The sequence below is a fragment of the Lepisma saccharinum genome, chromosome 1 (genome assembly GCF_977018435.1).
Source record: "Lepisma saccharinum chromosome 1, izLepSacc3.1, whole genome shotgun sequence".
NCBI lineage: Eukaryota > Metazoa > Arthropoda > Insecta > Zygentoma > Lepismatidae > Lepisma > Lepisma saccharinum.
Window position 1 is genome coordinate 130,074,476 of NC_139229.1, and position 22,936 is coordinate 130,097,411.

The following is a 22,936-nucleotide window of genomic DNA, read 5'->3' on the forward strand; positions in this document are numbered from 1 at the left end:
ATCTTACACATTTTGTCAGGACTCAAACCCGAGCCTTTTGTTTACAAGGCAACAATATTAACATTTTGCCATCAGGGGAGGCTTCACATTTTATGAGGACTCAAACCCAGAGGCCTCCTGATTGCAAGGCAATAAAAACCATGGGGCTATGCACCACACTCTACTGGGTCTCCAGGAATTTTGACAGAAAAACACACTATAAACAATAAGATGATATGGGTACTTGACATAATTTTAAGTGTAGGCAAATCTGTCTGAGAGGCTTCACCTTTTCTACACTAGAATTCAAAATTCTTAAAAAATCAGGGCATATCACACCTGAAGAATTGGGGTATAAGCCCCTCTTGCCATTGTTTTAAGTGTAGGCAAATCTGTCTGAGAGGCTTCACCTTTTCTACACTAGAATTCAAAATTCTTAAAAATTCAGAGAATATCACACCTGAAGAATTGGGGTATAAGCCCCTCTTGCCATTGTTTTAAGTGTAGGCAAATCGGATTGTTCAATCAAATAGCCTCTCCCTTTCTACACTTGTAAGTGGTGCTGGTTATACCACAAACCCCACTACTGCCGTTCTCACAATACCCACGGTGGGGCGAGACTTTATGGACACCCTGTATATATACAGGGTGTCGCAAAATTCTTTCAACAACGCTCCGGTGCTGATAGATATCATAAAAACAAGTAACTTTCCCCTATAAAGTTTACCTCGAAAGCGCTTAGTTTCTGCGCTATAAGCGCTTAAAGTCTATCCTGTACGTATGCAATCCAACACAGCAAACGCTTGCTCTGATATAACTACCAGGGGCGCGTGGCAGGGTTGCCACTAGCGTTCCTCGTTAAGAGAGACGACTTAAAATCAACAACTTGGGAGTCTGGCCTGAGCAAAATCCAAAACATTAGTTGTACTTGCGATGTTGTAAGAAGCATTGACAGTATTTACGAGTATAAACTGACCAAAACAAATAATGGGCAGACTGAAATTCAAGATTACTCATTCTAAAATATCTCCATAATTAATTAATTGATTTGGTTTATTTTAATTCGCTTTTCTGTCACCTTTGGCTAATCGCGAAGATGAGGATGATATGATGAAATAACAAATGACACCAATGTCTAGACCAGGATTTAAACCCGAGACACCTGGCGCCGTAGCGAGCTGTGCTAACCACATCACCTCGGAGTGTTTCGTGTATCATGCAATATCAACAATTGCAAGGGACACGTGAGATAGGGGATCTCTCGGCTGCAGATCGAAATGGACGCACGGTATATATATGTATGTATGTATGTATGTATGTATGTATGTATAAATGTGTGTGGGGGGTGTTTGTGTTTGTGTTTGTATGGGTGTGTTGACATTAACGGAGTTCAGTCACTAACACTTTATGCCACAAACGTCTCGCTGCTTGAAGAATAATTCAAGTGATAAGGATATTGTGGCTATTGTGGAAACAATGGATAACCAGTTTTTCCCTTGATCACTGAAACAAGATTCTCTGACCTCGCGTATTATCTTAACAATCTTCGTATGTACCTGCATTTTGACATATTTTGATAACATAATTAAGTCAAAGAATAGCTTACGTTATCATATGCACAGAACTGGTTTGAAATTAAGAAATTAACAGGTTTCTTGACGCAGGTTTCTGTAATATAAGCATATATGATTCACATTCACGAGGGGAAAAAAATCACAATTTACACTACTTACAATGGATTTAATAATGTCTACTAATTAATAAGACGACTACAAGTACTAATACTCATCAACGGTATTTATCGTATATAACAACAAATAATAATAGCAGCAAATTATCCTTTACATCTTAACTCTAACTTGAATATTCTTTCCTTAACATTAAACAATGTTGGAAAAAAAACCTTCGGAAATTGGTTCGAGTTTCCACCTACATGTGTTTGTTTCTTTGATCTCTTTTTCATTTTCATCTAATCATCATTCGTCTATTTAGTTGCAACTATCCAAAATAGACTAGGTAATTAATATCACAGAACTTAGAAGTGTCTATTGTTTGTGAGAATAGTATGAACTATTCTTTTCAGTAATGTACGTATATGTTTTATGCTTCTTGTGCAGTGTAAAAATTGTTTCATGTAATATCTTAGACACGAAGGAGAACCAATTATCTTTCTAGGTTTTATCTCTTCAATGGGAAATTTTGCAGACAAAATTGAAAATTAGGCACTAACCTATTTAGAGCATATAAAGACTGCTAATCTCTGTTAAACAGATTATACATTCCTGTGTACAAATAAATCAAATGGCATAGAGCCCAAATGTTTGCGTTAAGAAAATTGTATCTCTCCTACTTGGAAGACCATGAAAATTCTTTCACAAATAGATGTAGTTTCCCCTCACTGTATGACTGGCAGAATACGACGAAGGCGATTATCTGATATCAGGAAATTGTAACGAATTATTTCAATTTCTTCACTCAGTCTTCATACTTTAGTAAATGTTCCGGCTAATAAAGTAAATATTGTTCAACGAGATCTATTTATCGTTCAATGTGCAAGAAAACCCGAAATATACGAGTAATAACATAACACGACCAGATGCTACTTTCTAAAGAGAAGGAAAGCTAATAATTATTTTATGAACAGAACTTAATATTGTTCTAACAATAATGAACAGTCTTAAATCATTATTACTAACCAAATATATTTGACATGCCCTACTGATAAGTGGAAATTCTCAAATCTAACTGATTGCATGATAGGAAGCATGGGAAGTCTAAAAATTTCCTTTCACGAAAATTGTGTACTAATAACTTCAGTGGCATCCTCTTTGTAAAACACTCAACTTCTCTTTTGTAGGTTTGTCATACGATCAAGTGAAAGACCTGTGTCCCCCAGACGTGGACGTGGCGTGCCACAACGGACCAGATAGTTCCACCATCTCTGGACCCTCGGAGGTCATGAAGGCGTTCGTGAAGAGTCTGCAGGAGAAAGGAGTCTTTGCCAGGGAAGTGAACACAGCCAACATCGCCTACCACAGCCGCTACATCGCCAAGGCTGGGCCGTTACTCAAGGAATATTTGAACCAGGTAAGAACACATAGGTTGCTACAGGTATTGCTTCGATTGTGTTCACAGTTAAGTTGTTGTTATTCTTAGGATGTAGTTTCAGGGCTGCCCTTACCGTGCGCGACCTGCGGGAATGAAGACATTTATTATTCAAATTAAATTATGCTTTTATTCGTTCTTTCGTTCATTGACTACATAATTTTGATATCTTTTTACAGTGTCATCATTCTTACTAGCTGAAAATAATATAATGCCTTCCTCCCAATTGCCTCATATTCCGAAGTTTTTTCCAGAAACCTAGCTCTGGTAATTGGTAATTACTTCCCAGAAAATGAGTCCTGTTTGAGAAGATTTTTCCAATCATACCTTCTGGTTGAATTATTTTTCTTCCAACATATGTGCATAGTACATTCGCATCATTCATGAAACGTTAATTTTGTTTACGATACATCAGAGAATGTAATATTGGAAGATTTTTAGTTGGTCTAATGTGCAACAAAAATCGATTTCTCTCAAAATCATTAAGTGCTTGTAACAATAATTAGAACATGCACTGCTCCTCGTGCTACAACTACTTCTAGTAAATGTTGGCTTTACCGTGAATTTCCCATTACACACACAGGTTAGCATGTCATTTTCACTGTTAGAAATATAGCAATCGCAGCCTACATAAAGGAATATTCTGGACAAAATTAAGTTTTCTAGCTCGGACCTTGTGTAGTGTTCATTTGAATACCTCACACACTACTTGTGTATGGGATTTGAGGGTGTTATATTTACCGTTGCTTCGAAATCGCATTATACTCACACCTATTCATCACAATATATTTCATTCTCATCGCATCAACTGAAAGGTGTAAAGAAAGTGAGAATTTCGAAACATTAAGTGAATTTTATTTTATGGATACTGTTATAACGCATCAAATGCATAAACTAAACGCAACCTAGTGGTTTCTGTAATGAATAATTAAAGATTGATCTAAGAAAACACACTATGTGTTAAAAAAAATAATAAAGTTGATATAGCATCCCAACCACAAGTCAGATACATTAAAAAGTCACATCTTTCATATGGCATGTTGTCACATATTATTTGCTAAACATCATCTAATGAGAAATCTTCCTTCATAGTGAAATTTTCCATTGAGGTTATAATAATCCACAGCGCGACAGCCCTTGAGAACCTTGGCTTACCTACCGACTGCTGGTCTCCCTCCCACACTGTTCCTCCGTCACCTGTTATAGCGTGGAGATCTTAGACCAGTATTGGGGTGACGGGTGGTCAGCCCGACGAACCCCCAGCCGTTGTAGGTCTTCTCGACCGGGTTACCGCTCACTCATTCGGAGCTCCCCAATTTCCTCACGATGGTGGGTTGCCACGGGCCCTATACGTAGGCCGAATAAATTCCGACCAGAGCCGGATTCGAACCTACGCCGTCCCGCAGCGAACGATCTCAAGACGAGTGAACGCCTTAACCCGCTCGGCTACGGAGGAGGACTTTCCATTGAGGTTGCCATTTTACAATATGGCAGCCAAAGTTCATGTGGCTTTTAGTGTATTTAACGACATGTCTTTAGGAATTTTACCCTTACTTGGTCCTCTTGTACCTATTTTCTTAAAGCATAGCATGTTTTAAGGAGCACGTTTCCGTAAAACGTGCTCCTTATTAACATACGGGGTGGTCCAAAAGTCCAAAATACATACTTTACAGCTATATTCAAAGTGCCATATGACTGATGTTTAGGTAAATAATTGTAGATACTGATTAATTCTGTTTGTTTCTGATAATAACATCTACAATCTGAGTACGTATTGGCTTTACAATTTGGACCAGGTTTTCTTCTATCCCATCTGAAAATTACTCTTAAGGTGCGAGCATTCATACAGTGGGTCACTTGTATATATCTATCTACGTATAAAACGAGGAGAGTGGCACGTGAATGACGGAACATCTTCAAATACATCTGCTGATGTTCCTCACAACTTCATCATTTAATTTCAGCTGTTTTCTTCTTGAGAATATTAACGGTGTGTTTTATCACACAACAATTTTCAATTTTAGCACTTGTTGTAAATATCGAGGCTTAGCAGCAACTAAAAAAATCTCAAATTCAAGAAGTCTCGAGTAACAGTCTCTGAACGAGTAATAGTTTCAATACATATTTTGTTATTCGCACGCAAAAAATAAAAAAGTTTCAGGCTGCAATTGGTGTGACGAAAATAAAATACATTATGTAGCACCCATTAGGTAAGAAAAAATATTTTGGAGGCACAGGGATTTCGAACGTAGGATCTCAGCTTACAAAGCTGGCTTTTAACCGTCATGGCTACAAGCCACGGTAAAGAAACAAAGCTATTCGAGTAATTTATCCATAAGATTGAATCTTTTCCTGCCCAGCTCGAAACTTTTGATGTCGATTCACGCTAATTACATTAATTTGAAAGCAATACGCTTCAACAGATAGGTTTATATGCTGTACACATTGCTGACAAAATACAAGTGAAGCTTGTGAATGAAAATTAACGAAGACGTTGGTAAGTCGTGCTTTTGTGGAAGGTTAGTGTTTCCAAACCTAAATGATTACCGTTCTGCTAGATATGTGACGACGAATCTCATTAACCAACGGCACATAAATTATATTATTTTAAACTATTTATTTCAAAATGAAGAGTCATTATTCTGGAATCTACGGAGACATTAATTCATTCATTCGGTAAGAATTTTACGAGAGTCACAATTCTATTTTTGTGCCCCATTACGAAGCCAACGTGCACGTGTAAAAAAAGTAAAGCCCATCAATTTTTATTTTACAAGAATTCCATTTAATGTTAAAGTTAAATGAGAGGACAACCATTGACTTATTTTCAATAGCCTGGATGACTGATGTGGTGGAGGTGGGGGGGGGGGGGTAACTCCTCTCATGTGCCTTCCTGGCTAAATAAACTGTTCTTCCTTTAGGATTTCTATTATTTTTCCCACCGCATATTCAGTGCCAACTTTGCGATTCTGTTTGCCAAAGTGTATGGGGAAGGCGTTTATTTATGCTTCAAACCTTCTCCTGGACTAGGCTAACACTATTTCCGAAAAAAAAAAAATTGCATCATTTTCAGGAATTTCAACAGTACTATTTCTGTCTCGCTTATTCTTATTGCGTTTTTTCCCTTTCGTTATTTAGTGTTGCTTTGCTTCCATTTTCGGTTACTCGCGACTATGAAGAGAGACTCAAAAAGAACACCCATGCTCAGGACAAATTCGAACCTGGTGCCCTCGCATTCTAACGAATTGTGATAACTACTTCGTCACGAACGTCAAAAACGCGTTTTTTTTTTAAATCAATTTCAGGAATATTTCACATTTACATTACTTTGATTGTAGACGTGGAAATTCCGTTAGCCCCTTTCTTTAAGTCTGAGAGACACAAAATTCCCTGCATATGGTTAAATTGATTGATAGTAAGCAAAACTGCTGCTTTCCGAACACTTACTTCAGCTGTACTTCCGGGCACCAAGCTGGACTTCAACTCCAACGAGTGTGCCACTTTTTGTGAACAGAAGTGTACAAGCGTGCAGCCTCCCGTGCATTGCCGTTAGACAAACCATACATGAAATGAATATCCGCATACTCTTCGTTGCTGTAAGGTTCCATTTTCACTATGCAATACAGCACAACTGATGTGACTCCCACAGTACGATTAGACTGTGCACTGATTGTATCCATCCTGTTTGATTACAACGCCACCTCTTAGAAATGTTCTGTTTCGTAAACAAAGAGAAAATCTAGGAACGCGCAAGGAGTAAAGCACTCAAGTATTTACAAAGTGCAGTCTGCCTGCAGCTCGTGCAGGTATCAGTTCGTACCGAGCTCCGCTCTTCGCGAGAGAAGGCTTAGTGATCGAACTGTCCGAGTTAGCTAGGGCCGTATACGGTTTGCTAGTGTTGTGTTAGTTCTTTTTTCCTTTGGAGTGCAAGCGAGGTTTTGACTACAATTACCGTGAGCCAGTGAAGATACGAAGAAATAGTTCACGATGAATACACAAAGAGAAAACACCTTGAAATTTGTTTTCCGTGAGGTCAAAACGCGACCTACGTCATTGGATTTTCATCGATGGTTTCATGATGTCTACCAAGTGCCTACGAACCAAGTGCTCAGTTTTGAAATAGATTACTTTCGTAAGTGTTTGTACGTGAAATTTGCGACAAAAGTGGTAGGAGAAAGGTTACTAAATGATTTTGGTGCTGAGGTAATCTACAGTGACGTAGATGGTGATCATAAAGTTGAAGTAGAATGGGCCCACCAGCGGCATGTAATCGTCAGAATCCATGTAGTCCCAATTGAATTAAGTGCAGAAGTGATAAGTCGTGTCATGAGGTCTTATGGGGAAGTGTTAAAAATTGAAGACGAGACATACTCTGCAGATCACATTTACCCTACTCGAACTGGACGTGTCTTGATTAAAATGATACTACGTAAACCCATACCCTCATATGTAACAATGAATGGCGACTCTTATTGGGTAACGTACCCTGGGCAGGTGCGTACGTGCCTCGCGTGTTCGGGGGAGGATCATGTAGTTGCTCAGTGCCCTAAGCGCCGATCCTCAGGGAACCAGCCCCGCAGGGGTCCGGTTAATATACCCGCTGACAATGTACCGATGGTATATGAACCAACTGTGCTACCCGTACGGACTAAACCAAGAGATTCAGCTCCGATAGTTGCAGACGTCCCAGCGTCAGGAGATAGCAATGGAGGGAACACGGATAGCCCCAGAATCACCGACGAGGAGACAGGTACCAGACAGGAAGTTAGTGAGAAGAATGCACCAACAGGAAGGGAAGAGATGGAGCAGCCAACATTGACCACTTCAGAGGAGATGCATCACATACCCCCGCCCCCACCCCCAAGTGCTTTGTTCACGGACGCAGAATTCCCCGTAGTTACCTCTCCTAGGAAATCACGGTCAAGATCTGTATCAAGGTTACGGTCAGTGGCGGAAGAGTCCATGGTGCTACGTAGAAAGAAGAAGAAAAATAATGAATGCGTAAGTTCCACAATAGTTCATAACGAATTTAGAGTAGAACCTGGTACCCCAAAACAAGATGTTTCAAAGGGTAGTTTAACAAGTCATTCAGGAAATGTAATTAAAGAGAAACCTTCGACGAGTAACAAACTTACCCCAGATTTATTTAGTGGAAAGCATAGTTAATGCATTCTAGGCAGAAATTCGAGTTTAGTAATGTTGAAGAATATAAGTAAGTTTACTTTTCTTTTGTGGACAGTTCTAATCATGCAAACATTTACCTTGGCATCTATAAATTTGAATCAAATGCAAAGTAAGACCAAAATAATTGCTCTCAATGACTTTCTCATTAAATCGTCTATTGATGTGGCCCTCTTACAAGAGGTAGCCATAGACGATTTTTCTGTACTGAACATGTTTAAAGTTTACAACAATTTTACTCCCTTTGCACAAGGGACTGCCATAGCATGTAGGCGACACTTGGATTTACGTAATGTAGTGCCCCATCCCACGGGCAGACAAATAAGTGCCAAATTAGGCTCAGTGTTTCTCTGTAATGTGTATGCTCCGTCAGGAAGCCAAAACAGACGGGAAAGAGAAGATTTTTTTTCAACAGTTGTAGGGCCCGAGTTGACATCCCACACACTAGACACTATACTAGTGGGAGATTTTAACTGCGTAATTCGTTCACAAGATCAAAATCCAGGATACAACTTCTCACGTGCGCTCTATGAATTAACGCAGGGGTTACAACTGCGTGACGCTTGGATACACACCAATGGCGAAAGACAAGGTTACACACATATCACCTCCAATAGTGCGTCAAGGATCGATAGGTTTTATGTCGCACCAAGATTTCCGGAATATATCATTAGTGTTCAAAATTTTCCAGTATGCTTTAGTGATCATAGTGTCCCAATTCTCAAAATAAATTTAGATTTGATCAAACCCCGACAAGGTAGCGGATACTGGCTTTTAAATAGCACATTATTACGCAATGGTAGTTATGTCCAGCTAATCAGGGAAACGTGGAACGAACTCAAGGCCTCTCGGCCAGTGCAAAAGACCCTAATCGAGTGGTGGGAAACTCGAGTTAAGCCTAAATTTCGTCAGGTCAGTAAATTCTTCAGTGCAGAGGTTAGTAGAGATCAAAGAAACAAATATAATTTTTTGTATGCAGTCCTGAACGATCTCCATCGTTTAGCATTGCAAGGTAATTTCGATCGTCCTTATGCAAATGAAATAAAAGCGCAATTACTTGCTATACATAGGAAACGAAAATCTGCAGCAATAATAAAGAGCAAGATTCTTCCTATAGACCCAGACGAGCAAGCCACACTAAGTCACATTCTTCAAGAACATAAACACGCCAGGAGTCACGTTATTCATAAATTAACTTTAGATTCCGGTGAAGTTGTCACCAGCCCTCATAGTATACACGACAGGTTTTTGCAATACTATAAAACTCTTCTTGGTCAACCCTTTAATCCAACAGAAACGCAATGCAATTTTTTGAACTACCTCCCTGCGTCACTGACAGAAAATGAAAGAACTGAGCTCACACAACCGTTTGGTAAAAAGGAGGTTCATGATGCAGTATTCAAAGCTCCGAGGAATAAAACTACAGCCGAAGATGGATTACCATCAGAATTCTATCAATGTTTCTGGGATCTAATAGGAGACGAATTAACGGAATGGGTCAACGAAGTGTTGACAACTGGGACCATAGGGAAGACCAGTAGCACAGGAGTTATAGTGTTAGTTCCCAAAAAGGCAAATCCAAAGTTCGTCACAGATTTTAGGCCAATTTCCATATTGAGCAGTGACATCAAACTTATAAGTAGGTGCATAAATCAGCGTTTAAAAAAATATATGGTTAAACTTATTGGAAATTTACAGTTCGCTTGTAATACGTCCCAAAGTATACATCACTTGCTACAAACGATAAGAGACGTAATTATTACCAAACAAAATAAGAATGCATCAGAGGCAATTCTATCTTTAGATTTTTCTCAAGCATATGACAGAGTGAGCCACGAATATCTGTACAAAGTTTTAGAAGCATATGGCTTCGGAGACACTTTTCTTAATTGGATAAAAACATTATATAATCATATGCTGCTAAAACTCAAAATAAATGGTTTCTTGACAACAAGTTTTAAAATGCGACGAGGTGTACTACAAGGTAGTCCCTTGAGTAGCACATTGTACGTCCTCACAATAGCCCCCTTTTTGTTTAGTATCCAGCATCATTTACAGGGCATTTCCATGGCTTCCACCACAATACAAGTTGGCAGTTTCATGGACGACGTCACGATTTTTCTCAAGGATGAAAGAGATCTGTACAGTGTTAAAAGCCAAATACATACTTTTGAGCTCACATCAGGAGCAAAACTAAACAATCGAAAGTCATTCCTAATGCCCCTTGGCAAGGAGAATCCTTTCACAAACAATACGGAGATCCCTATAGACAAGAAAATAAAAGTTTTAGGTATAAACTTCTATGCAAATATCGATGAAACGATCGAAGCCAATAGTAATCTCACGTGCGAGAGGGCAATCTACGTCCTCAGAGTGAACAAGATGCGCTCTCTGAGTTTGAAAACACGAGTAAGATTTATCAACGTTTTTGCTCTCTCTAAACTTTGGTATGTAGCAAAAATCCTGCCCTTCAAAACACAGCACTTAGCCAAGGTCAACAAAGCTGTTGGCTGCTTTTTGTGGCACGATACAATTTTCCGGGTGGCAATGAATGAGGTCACGTCATCAGAGAAAACAGGTGGTTTGGCACTAATACACGTGAACACACAGGCAAGAGCATTGTTTGTACAGACTGGCCTTACAACAGCTTTCTCACTGCACGAGTCAACGACCCAAGCATGTATACAAAAGATAATACAGGACATTCCATTAGAAGCTCCCATCGATATCCAAAGTATCCCCAAAAGATTTTCGTTTTATAAGGACATCGCTTTACAGGTATGCTACCAGTTATTACGACATGAGACAATTACACCATCTGTTAAAAAGTTATATAGTGAAATCAATAGTTTCAAGCACACAGTACCACGAATAGTCAGGGATTTCAATACACATAATTGGCCACAAATATGGGAAAATGTCTCCGCCAAACACCTTTCAAAAGCTGCCCAATCAATATGGTACAAAGTGGTTCATCGTGTTATAGTGACAAGAGATAGGACATACCAATATGGAATCAGTGACTCTCCTAACTGTATATCATGCAACGTGCCTGACTCTTTAGCCCACAGGATAACCAAGTGTCGCAACTCCTCCACGGCGTGGAACAAATTGCGAACAATGCTCAGTCGTATATGCCGCACCTCATTAACAAAGTTTACGGATACTGATATAGTTTTTCCTGCTTTCAATTTTTATCCACCAACGAAACAACGAGCAGTACAATGGTTGATAACAGAATACTTATTATATATATTTCACAATGACGAGAGCAGTTTTAAGAAACAATTCAGTATCTTCTTGCAAGAACAATATGAAAAAATTCCTCTCCAAGCAAGGAAGAAATGGTATGCAAATTTCTTATCAGTGCTTTATACTTAATTTAGGTCAAACAAAAATGTAAAGGTTAAACAGATAGAAATACGAATTGTAATAGCAGTACTACACTTATGTCAAAACCAATGTAATTCCATAACTTGTAGATCAGAATGAGACAAAAATAAAAAAATAAAAAGTGCAATCAGTGACGGCTTCTAACTACACATTCGCACACATTATTAGCATTTTACCAACTAGGACGACGTTTATAAACAATGAAGTCAGTACCGGCTTGTAATCACACATTCGCGATTATCTCGAAAACGGCTCGTTTGCAGAACCATGTTTACTGAGACCTTTTTGCTTCTATTATCGTGTACTTTCACGTGTGTCAGTTTGTGCTATTACTTAGGAGACACCCTGTATTTCCTCTTTCCTTTAAAATTGATAAATTGGAGTTGGCGTCTCTTTAGTTCTTATACAACAAAATAACATTTAATCTACACATAAAAAAGACAGCATGAAGTCTCCTGTGTGATGGTTTATTACAATTTTGATCTGATCTACTCAACAGGTCATAAAGAATCCCCGCCCGAGAAGCGAACGCTGGATCAGCTCGTCGGTCCCTGAAGACCAGTGGAAGTCGCCCCTCGCCCAGTATTCCTCCGCAGACTACCACACCAACAACCTGCTGTCGCCTGTTCTCTTCGAGGAGGCGTCCAGGCACATCCCCAGCGGCGTCATCACCATAGAAATCGCCCCCCATGGCCTCCTGCAGGCGATCCTCAAGAGGTCCCTCCCCAAAGACTGCATCAACGTGAGTCTTACTTCGAGGCGCCACCACAGCAACATTGAGCACCTCCTCTGCAGCATCGGGAAGTGAGTATCAATATCCTCGAAGTATTTATGTACACTTTGAAACCTCATATTTGTCAGCTTTGTATCTTGAATTAGTAAATTTGGCAGCATGGCACTTCAGACCCGAAAGCATGTAGACAGATAGATATAGACAGACATAGACAGATCCTCCTACTAAATGTAAAAAGCTGTCTCGACATGTTTTCATTCTCCCACATTCCATGAAGTTAGAAACTATAAACCACGATCGAAAAGAAATCCGAAGTAGAGTTAAGGATGTTGGAGAAAAATTACAATTCTTCGTCCTTAAATTGGATAACAGTCAAATCCATTTGGAGTCTGAAACATTTTACCGGCTTACTCCATCTGAGAGAATCCGTCGTCATATTGAATCACAGAGAGGACAATTTCTCAGGAATTTAGGCGAAGCTTCAGTTACAATATCTTGTGCAATACCAGAAAATTTTGCAAAATGCATCTGCTGCGAAAAATTACTAAGAACACCGACACATGGCTGTTTCCTCAAATATCAACGAGTTTTAAAGGTCTTGGTGCTAGTAATCTCGTTGAGTAGTTAGTAATACGGTTGTAGTATATATCCATCCTTTTCTTCAAGAACGTGACATCGTAGGTTCAAATCCCACCGCGTCTTTTTCTTATGTAAACATGGAATTTTGATACGAGGGGCGTTCCATATTGATTTACACTTACGAAATTCCTATTATCCACGGTCCGTCATTTACTTTGTCCTAACGGTCACTGATAGGTAGTCATAGGTCTGTCGCCAGTTATCAGCACAGGACTGAGGGGTGTAATACTTGTAAACTACAGCACATTTCGCCAACAGCTATCAGTACATACGCGGACAGCATGGAGAGCGATTTAGAGGGACAGCACTGGACGACCTGGTGTCTGTGGAAGGAGGGTGTAACAGCAGCAGTTTCACAGGTGATTGGTAGGTGCGTGTGGAGAGCATACATCGTCACAAAAAAACGTGTACAACTGACTGGTTGGCTGGAAACAGGGCTGCATAACAACGAGAAGGGAACCAGTTCCGGAAGGAAAGAGAAAGTGATGACGTCAGTCATGATCACACGAGTGGAGCCGCTTATTTAGGAGAACAATTGCATAACGTTTTCAGAAATTGAGGTGGCTACGGACTTACCACAGTCACCCTGCATCGCATCGTGCACTAACACCTTAAACTCGGAAAGGTGTCTGCCAGGTGAGTTCCCACATCTCTGAATGCAGCACAGAGACAACAGCTAGATGATGTGAGTAACGATCTCCTGCAACGCCACAACGAGGATCCAGAAGGCTTGATGACCAAATTTGTAACTGGCGCGAGACTTGGCTTTATTACCATGAACCGTAAACCAAAGCCCAATCCATGGAGTGGAACCATAAAGGACGCCCCTCGCCGAAGAAGTTCCGGACAGCGCCCTTAGCAAGCAAACGCATGGCTGTGAAGTCCGGACGTCGGTGCGATACACTCCAACAAGTGGTTCCAGGAGAGTCTGGATAAGTCGTCACACGGCTGGAGCAAGCTGAAGGGAGACTATATTGACAAGGTGGACATATCTACCGAGGTGTAATTATTCTGTGCGAATGAGAAAAAATTATGTGTAAATCAATATGGAACTTCTTCGCACATTTCTATTAGGGTTTCGCGTGAAGTGAAGAATATCAGATGGGAAGGTTAGCCGAAGCTGGATGATTGTTGAAGAATGATTGTATGATTCGACGTTATGTTAACTGAACGAGTTGGAGTGTCGCGCCAGCTTCAAAAATTTCCTTGCCAATAATTTCCCACTTGATAATTTAGAAAAATCCGGTTCATATTTCGCAAATTACTTGAATGATTTGAAAATAGAGACGTGAGAGGGATTGATCCATCAATGCGATGGTACACGTTGCATCAATTATACAAAAATTACCTTACCTTAGTCAGCTTACTGAAGTGTTCAATATTAATTTTTATTGATGATATTTTAAGGTTGTATCTTGCCGGACTCCAGCCTCAAACGTCTACACTGTATCCTGATGTGGAATATCCTGTGAGCAGGGGAACTCCTATGATATCTCCAATCATTGAGTGGGACCACTCCGAGGAAAATTTCGTGCCACGTTTTGATCCAGTGGTAAGAAAATTTCTTAAGCACTTTGATAACTAAAATAAAAGTATCACTGTCACTGTAGAAGAACTTAGAAGAAGTTATTAGGAATCGTCACAGGAATAAAATATTGATTTGTAACATTAAATTTGCAATGCTGGTTCGGTAATACACTCTTATATCCCATAACAAACATTCCAGACAACATTCTTTCTTTTTCGATTACAGTTTCCTTTGGAAAGCTGCTTAAAATAACACGTACAGCTTTTGCAATACTTATAATAATTTATTTCTGACATGTTAAGTGATGTGGCAACTAGATAATAGTCTATTAAAACAATCTACCCGCCACAGCTTTACTCTCTCCAAATATGGTGAGATTGAAGTATATTAACTCATCATAAAGCGCGTAAGAACTTGGTTACGTAATGTTCGCCTTTCAGTTGTAAGAAACGCCGGTAGGAGCTTCTCCTCACGGCAACGTGTTTTGTTGCGCATGCGCGTCTTCATCTTGCACGACTGAGCTGTCATTGCAAGAGTGAGAAAACAGAACGAGACACAGTTAGCATGGGTTTAGTCAAAAATAAGTAATTTGTTTCTTTTCATTGCGTTTGAGATTTAATTACAAATTCAGAATACTGTAGATTTTACGCATGTACTCCGAAGGCACTTACTTCTGTGATCGACTTACAGTTTACATTTTCTGGTGACTTTTTATACGACATGTGAATGAATGAGTGTAAGTATACTTCAATGTCTTCTCTCTGCAATTATGTACACTCGAAATCGAATTAAACGCCCCCCCCCCCCTTACGGTTATGCAACCCGGAATTTTATATCATCTAGTTTCGCCTGGTAGAGTAGTTCCCGAGAGGAGCAGTGTTTCCAAACCTATAACCGTAGTGTTTCCAACCCCGTATTGGTTGGTTGGTTGTTGATTTGGTGTTTTAAGTCCACAATGCACAGTATGACTAATCGGGACTGGACCTACAGTTTAAAGTGGGATCCGAACCACTTTGTGCCTCCACCAGGACCCCTTGATTACAAGGCGACGACACTACCACTACGCCATCCAAGCCTGTATTGCTTCGTAGAAGACGAAACCTTCACGTAACTTCTTCATTCGTGATTTACATTTGGTTTACAGACTCACATTACAGGACACTCTTTTCCTGTATTGCATGTTTTCTGGAGCATTTATTTTTCCTTCTGTGGAGAAAATTCTGTTATTATTTTACATCTTATTTTTCGCAGCTTCTCTACCATTTATTGGCTAATCGCAACAATGAGGATGAATGATGACTCGATGAAATTGATAAAAGGACAGTCATAAAGGAACCATGGGGAGCTAGATTCATATTTTTATAATTACTAATATCTTTCTCTTTTTTACTTTACTTTTGGCTAGTCGCAACGATGAGGATTAGTGTATGATAAAATTCATGAAGGAACACTCATAAACAATCATACCCAGGCCGGGACTCGAACCCGGGAATTTCGGCAGCGAGATCAAAAGCCGACGGCTTACCACGCTCGGGCACAGCAGCGGCCAATTATTATTAGTGATATTGTCTCAAGTAGTGTATTTTTCCACCATATTCTTTCACACAATCATGAAACGGATGAAAATTAAAATGTTAAAATACCTGCCTACGTTGTTTTTTTTTAGCTTGCAATATAAAGCCCTACTGCACGTAGCCAAATTGTGGGAATAGGAAACAGAACCAAGTTAACATATCTTGGCCGTGGAAAGTGTTAATAGAAAATCTAGAAAAGAGCCATTTAACAGTTGCCTGATTGCTTTTCCATTTGTTGTATGGGAATAATTGTCTGAAATGTGTGTGTAGTGGCAGGCAAAAGAGAATACAAAGATCGAATAGAGAGGCAACACTGTCATTGTTCTGCACTGCACAGACAACGCGTCTCGTCGAGTGGGCGGGGCACTGTGGGTGCGAGCGAGCTGCTGTTGCTTCTGCAAAGAAGAACACTCACAAACAACTGAATGACGCTCCGCTTAAAATCTAGTCAATCGAGAAAGGATTTGTTGAGGAAGTGAATTGAAATATAAACGCCAGAATTTGGTCTAAGCCTATAATGGTTACTAGCAATAAGAGCTGATCAATTTTTACATGTGGAATTCCGTAATGAACGAGGCAACAGGCCGCACTCCACACCTTTAGTCTGGTAACACTAATAAATCATCTCATTATATGCGTTCGGTTATGCTGATAATCATGTTTAATATATTACCTTCAAACATAAACAATATCATGGACTCACTCAGAGGCAGAATTCAATTTTACGCTTTACTTTCCTGAAGATATTGTAGCAATATAATCATTCCGCTCTATTTTCGTATTCTCAATTGAACTCGCACTATTTTTTCCAGAAGTTGAGCCCCCCCTCCCTTTTCCCACCTTAAAATTTTTTGGGTGAGAGGCTACAAACTATACTAAAACTGAATTACAGACAATACTTTACGACTCAAAGTGACGTGACCTAGAACATCGTGAAAAATCACTGGTGCAAAATTCAACGTAATGATGATAAAATGAAGGTAGGAAAATGGATGTGCTAGAAAGTTTTACATACATACACACAGTTAGCTCCGTGTAGAAGATATTTCTTCACATTTTTCTCACCTTGACTTCCTTGAATTCACGAAACTGTAAAGCCATGAACGCGTTAACCCCCTATAATCACGGAGTCCCAGGTTCGATTCCTGGTGGAGACACAACTGCCTAGTGGTTCGGATCCCACTTTCAACTGCAGGTCCCACTTCGGGTAGCCTTTTTGAGCATGAAATGGAATTAAAACAAAATTGGAACACGGTAACCCATCACACACGCGCAGAGAGCGTTGAACTTAATGACTGACAACTACATCGAACTTTCAGCGAAGCTGGAATAAGGTCTATTTGCCATGCCAAATAGTGTGAATTTTCAGTCTCGTGGTGCTTTCTATACGAAGTGCAAGCAAGTTATCTAAAAAAATTCAAATGTGAGGGTGATTCGAGCTATGTTTCATTCAATAAGACTCTTCACTTCAAACATATTTTGCTCTATTTTGCTGTCGATTTCGAATGGGCATCTAAGACTGGTTGCTTAGCGGACCGGATTTGGAAAAAATCACGGACTGTCATAGTTCCAATCACACTACAGACATAGCAAAAATTGATCGCCTGAAGATGAGAGAAGAGGTGATCTCTTGATATGTCTCGAAATATATAGATAGAATATATAGTCAATCAAAAAGAAAAACAATGGATAATGTCCAATTAAGTATAGAAACGCTGTTAGAACCGGTGTTCATTCACAGAGCAGAAGGGTTATTTTGACAAAATTCTGTTTCCCGGCTGGCTGCTTCGGAGAAGAGGGCTTTGTGAAGTTGTCGCTTCTTGCCCAAGCGGTAGACCTAATTCGTTGTTTGGCCACGAGTTCCTTCGTAGGTAAACGCGCAACAGAGGATCACTGCCATAAAGGTGGTTCCCGCGCCGGCTGAAAGAGCGACGGGAAATTAAAGAACCATTGTCACTAACTTCAGACAAACATCTAATAATTTCCTTAGGTTTCGAAGCTGATCCGAAGGGACAACAAATACCAAAAAAAAAACGACATGAATTAAATGATCGATTGGTCCGTCCTTCTGTTGATGGATGGCAATTCATATTAACAATAATAATCGTAAGCTTATCATTAAAGAGTCAACAATCAAAGCTAATACGCATCTATTGATCAGAAATTACTAGAGGGTTAAAGTTGTTTTTGTACCTCTTGTTATTTTAAGTCGCTCTTCTGCCACTTTCGGCTAATGAGGATGAGTGACGATTAGATTAAATTGACACCATGATACCAATACTGAAGCCGTGACTCGAACCCGGAAATTTCGTGGTATCGGAAGTGGACCATTTAACGCGCTTGGCCACCAAAGAGAACCTTCTCTGCGGCCAAGCGCGGTTAGTGATGGACTAACGATCCAGACACCGAATGTTCCGGGTTCGAGTCCCTTCACAATCTAAGACATAACACTTTATCAAAACTTCATTCCCCTCCCCTCCACCTCAAATTTAATACTCAATCTTCCCAACAAAATTTCCATTCCAATTTTAGACTTCCTGTTGATATTGCTCCCTCCAAGAAAGCAATCTAAGACGTAATAGTAATACACAAGAGTTGGGATTCCCTGCCCCCAAAATAATTATCAATCCAGCTACCTGAAAATCCCACTAACTTCATTAATCGCCCACCATAATTTCCCTATCAATCTAAGGCCTAATATGTAAGAGTTCGATATCGCCCCCCCCACCAATATTACTTATTACCCGTAACAATTCCCCTGACAATCTACAAATTACTATTTGTATAACAGCAATGGCTAATTGATAACGTAATTAAACTTGTTCCCTGTTTACTCAGTCAAATTTCCATCACAGTCTGCGCCATAATGCCCCTCCCCCTGGGCACCACTGATTTAGAACTGTGACAACGTGATAGGTGTAATGTAACTAATAGTTAAGTGTTAGGAATGGGTGCATGTGTGCTGCGCATTTGAATTTCATGTGAATCATATCTGTCAATAATGTGAATATTAATATTATAGAATATAATATAATGGTGCAGGTGTGTGAAAAAGTAACCATGAGCACCAAGGTATCAATAAAAAAGAATTGGAAACATAAGTTGCATATGGAGATGTGTGTAATTAGTTTTGTTCTGGGATGTAGCAAAGAACATCGGTTAAACCGTGCGGGGTTTCAATACTGTGTCCACCCGCCGTTGGATTCAAGCACTGCATCTAGTCGACGAGGCAAGGATTTCACGAGCAGATGTTTGGTCTTCTCCTTAAACTCTCCCAAACATCAAACACGTGAAAATGTTTTCGATTGGGAGACTTCGCTGGCCAATCTACTCTTGAAATTCCTGGGTGCTGATTAAACCAGGTGGTGTTCGCTTTCGATGTATGGACGCTGCTGTTGTCTTGATCGAAAGTCACGTGCGGAATCTCATCTTCAAGGTGTCTCTCTCGCACGCTGGGAAGCGTGTGGTTTTCCAGCACTGCGATGTATTCCTGCGAATTCATTCTCGAGGACACTTCCACCAATCCACCTACTCCAGACGAACTGATCCATCCCCACACCGCCACGGATATCCTGCCACTCCTAGCATGGGTAGAAATGTTCTCGGGGCCGTAGCGAGTGTTGTTGCGCCTCCAAACATAAACCTGACCATTTTCGTCAGACGAAAATACTTTTTTGTCGCTCAAAATTACGTTCTGCAAAAATTCTTGAGGAGCTGGTAAATATTGTAAAGAAAACTGATCCGTGCTTCGTGATGGAAATGCATCATTGCTTCTTTCTTTGCCGCTCGACGGTGCCGAACTGTTGCAGCATGGCACTCCAGTTTCAACTCTTGGCGAATCTTCGTTGTAGCCATGAAGGGATTGCCCTCGCTCATCTCAATGATGCCTGCATCTTCTTCCCTGGTTGCCTTCCTCGGCCGGCCTTTGTTGGGTCTTCACTTCATTCCTTGCTCCCCTTTTTCCTCGTAACACCGAATCCAACGCCTGACGCAAGAATCGTCCACACCAAGGGTCGTAGCAATCTGTAGTGCAGCAGATCCGCCGCACAAGAACATGCGGACTATCTTCTGTCTTGTAAATTCCGAAAGTAAGGCATGATGAAAAGATATCGTAAAGAAACATTCGGACCGAAGGGACATGCTGCACGTGGCACATGCCTCTTGAAAACACCTTATTATTGGTGCATGTAGAGTTTCACGCCCATTCCGGTGCAGAAAGTTTCATTTTATTGGTTCCGTTGCAAGTGGCATGCTCAAGGCATAGATACGAGTAAAACTGCTGCAGGATCTCGAACGAAGCACCCACCGGGGCTCGAATTAAAGCCAAAGCGTGGTGGCAAAAGGCAACCGTGAAGTTACTGCATCTGAGATTTACGTCAAACAGGGCCTGCGTGGTGTGTGCAAAGAAACTCACGCTTGCTTTAGGAAATAAGGATACTATTGAATCAATGCAATATAAAAGAGTATATACCGTAAAATATACATTATTATTGACTCATGCATTCCCTGAAAAAAATGCATTGTTTTCTCGCACATTTCTGCCCGCAATGAATATAAATGTATAATATATTAAATTAAGCAGGTGCATGCAGATTTAAAAATATTGATAAGATAATTCAATTGAATTGAATTGAATTGTTGTTTTTTTAAGTCCACTTTGTGCACAGAAAGGCTAATTGGGACTGGACCTACAGTTTATAGTGGGTTCCGAACCACTATGTTCCTCCACCGGGTATCGAACCCGGGACCCCTTGATTAAAGGTGACGACTCTACGATTGCGCCATAGGGGAGGCCCTAGTCCTCTTACGGAGATAATTCGTTCGGAGCAATAGAAATGCCCTATCAAAACAATTGGGGAATATTATTTTCAATGTGGATATTCTTCGGAAAATATGTTTCTAACAACAGTTTACCTAAATAGTGGGGACTTGGGGTGAGAGAGAGGGACGGAGTTGGAAGAGAGAGAGAGAGAGAGAGAGGAAAAGCACACAATTTTCTGTTCAGTGCGAACCTTTGGGATTGCTTTTTCCTAGCGCACCAAAAACACAATACGTATAACCCAAATACAACCCAAACCTTCAATGGCAAAATTGTGAGTCAATCACTCAACTGGAATAAAAAGTACGGATTTAAATCTAGGCCAGAAGATAGTTATTGCGCTACCATGTGCCAAAAAAATCCACTTTGCCCGCGAGAATTGTCATGCCTGAGTGATATGTAGTTTACGTTAGTTGTGCGAGTTGCTTCAATTCCATTGCCTGCCAAGAATAATGATAGCGCTGAAAGCATAAAATACAGAAATGTGCATGTTTGGCGAGCTATGAGAAAAGCAGATCCTTGTGTTTTCTTTTCAAAATTTACTAATTTTATGTCAACTTTTACATATAGCCAATGGCGACAGAGGATGAATGATGCTTCAGGGAAATTGATGAAGATTGAAGAAACAACGAAAAAGAAAAACTCATTATCAGAGGCTAGGACCCAAGAACCCTGGCTACGCAGCATGTTATGATATTTAAGTATATCACGGATTGCTGCTAAATCCATTCCTAGATATTTGTAATGAATGAACCCCCGCCCCCGCTACGAGAAAAAGAAAGACTATAGGATGTGAAACATTCACAATGTAATTGCATTGCTTTACATCGCTCTTGGCTGTATTCCAAATGTAGTAAGAGATCAGCGATAAGTTAGATTTTTTTTTGTGCCAAGGTATAAGTGTATTTGAGCGCAAGGGCTACCTATTTCATCATTTATAAAGAGTTAACTTCGTTGTTACACTAGCACCAGGCACAAATGCATCAATTTCTATTTCGGTTATTTTACATCACTCTTCTGCCTCTTGAGTTAATCGCGATAATACGGATGAATTATCAATTTATAAAATTGTGACGGGACAAACTCAGTGATACATTCATGCCTGACCAGAGTTCGAATCTGGAACATATGACCTGCTTCGCTAGAAAGGCTGGCAGAAATGTATCGGAAAAGTGTAGGAGCACCAAGAACCGGTTTCACCCAGCACAGACAATGAAATCATTTACAGCGACTCGCTGTGGCAGTGTTGCTCGTCACCCCCTCCCCCTCACTCGCAGATAGCATAGCCTTCTCAGCACTCACCTGCTGATGGAAGAGTGGAACCACAAGCAAAACAACCTGCGCAGACCCACGACTCCTGTGCACCGTACTCCCGCGAGGAGGGGCGGGGGAGAGTGGACCATGCTTCCTTATGGCCCGAACTGAAGGGAAGAAGGGAGATCTGCGCGGGTACTTTTCGTCTCAAGGATTTTTTTCGTTGTGGTCAATCTATACTTTTCGTTTCAGGCATATTCCGACTGGAAGGTTTCTGACACCCCTCCGCCCCCCATAATTCCCACCATGGTTAATAAATGAGACCCTTGCACTTTCAAAACCCTTATCGCAAGAAAAAGCTGGCATCAATTTTACACCACCATACAATAAGATTTACACGGGAAACATTTCCTAACATATTTTCTTGATTCGGACTAAGGGCAAATTAAAAATAGTCAAAGAATTAAATTACTGAAAATATGGAAAAGCGCGATACCGAAATCTGTAATGAGTGCGAAGGGAAAATCGAGAAAAGGAAAAAAAAAATTAAGTAGAAAATTATTCGAATAACCAGATTAAGAGAGAAAGTTATCACGGCTCGAACAATGGAAATTAAAAAAAAAACGGGAATACGAATTGAAATATATGACAATCGGAAGTAGGCTGAAGGAAGCAAATTTTATTAAACGTGGAAAGACAACATAATGAAAGGAGCGCTGGTTCGATTCGCG

The 22,936-nt window shown here is 40.2% G+C and overlaps 1 protein-coding gene across 1 annotated transcript in view; it reads left to right on the plus strand.

Moving 5' to 3' along the window:
* Positions 1-22,936, plus strand: part of LOC145985638 (fatty acid synthase-like) — a 277,489-nt gene that overhangs the window by 86,161 nt on the left and 168,392 nt on the right. The window contains exons 10-12 of the mRNA XM_083119710.1: positions 2,837-3,066; positions 12,158-12,462; positions 14,438-14,582. Of these exons, the coding sequence (XP_082975836.1) occupies positions 2,837-3,066; positions 12,158-12,462; positions 14,438-14,582 (680 nt within the window). The remainder of the gene's footprint in view (positions 1-2,836; positions 3,067-12,157; positions 12,463-14,437; positions 14,583-22,936) is intronic.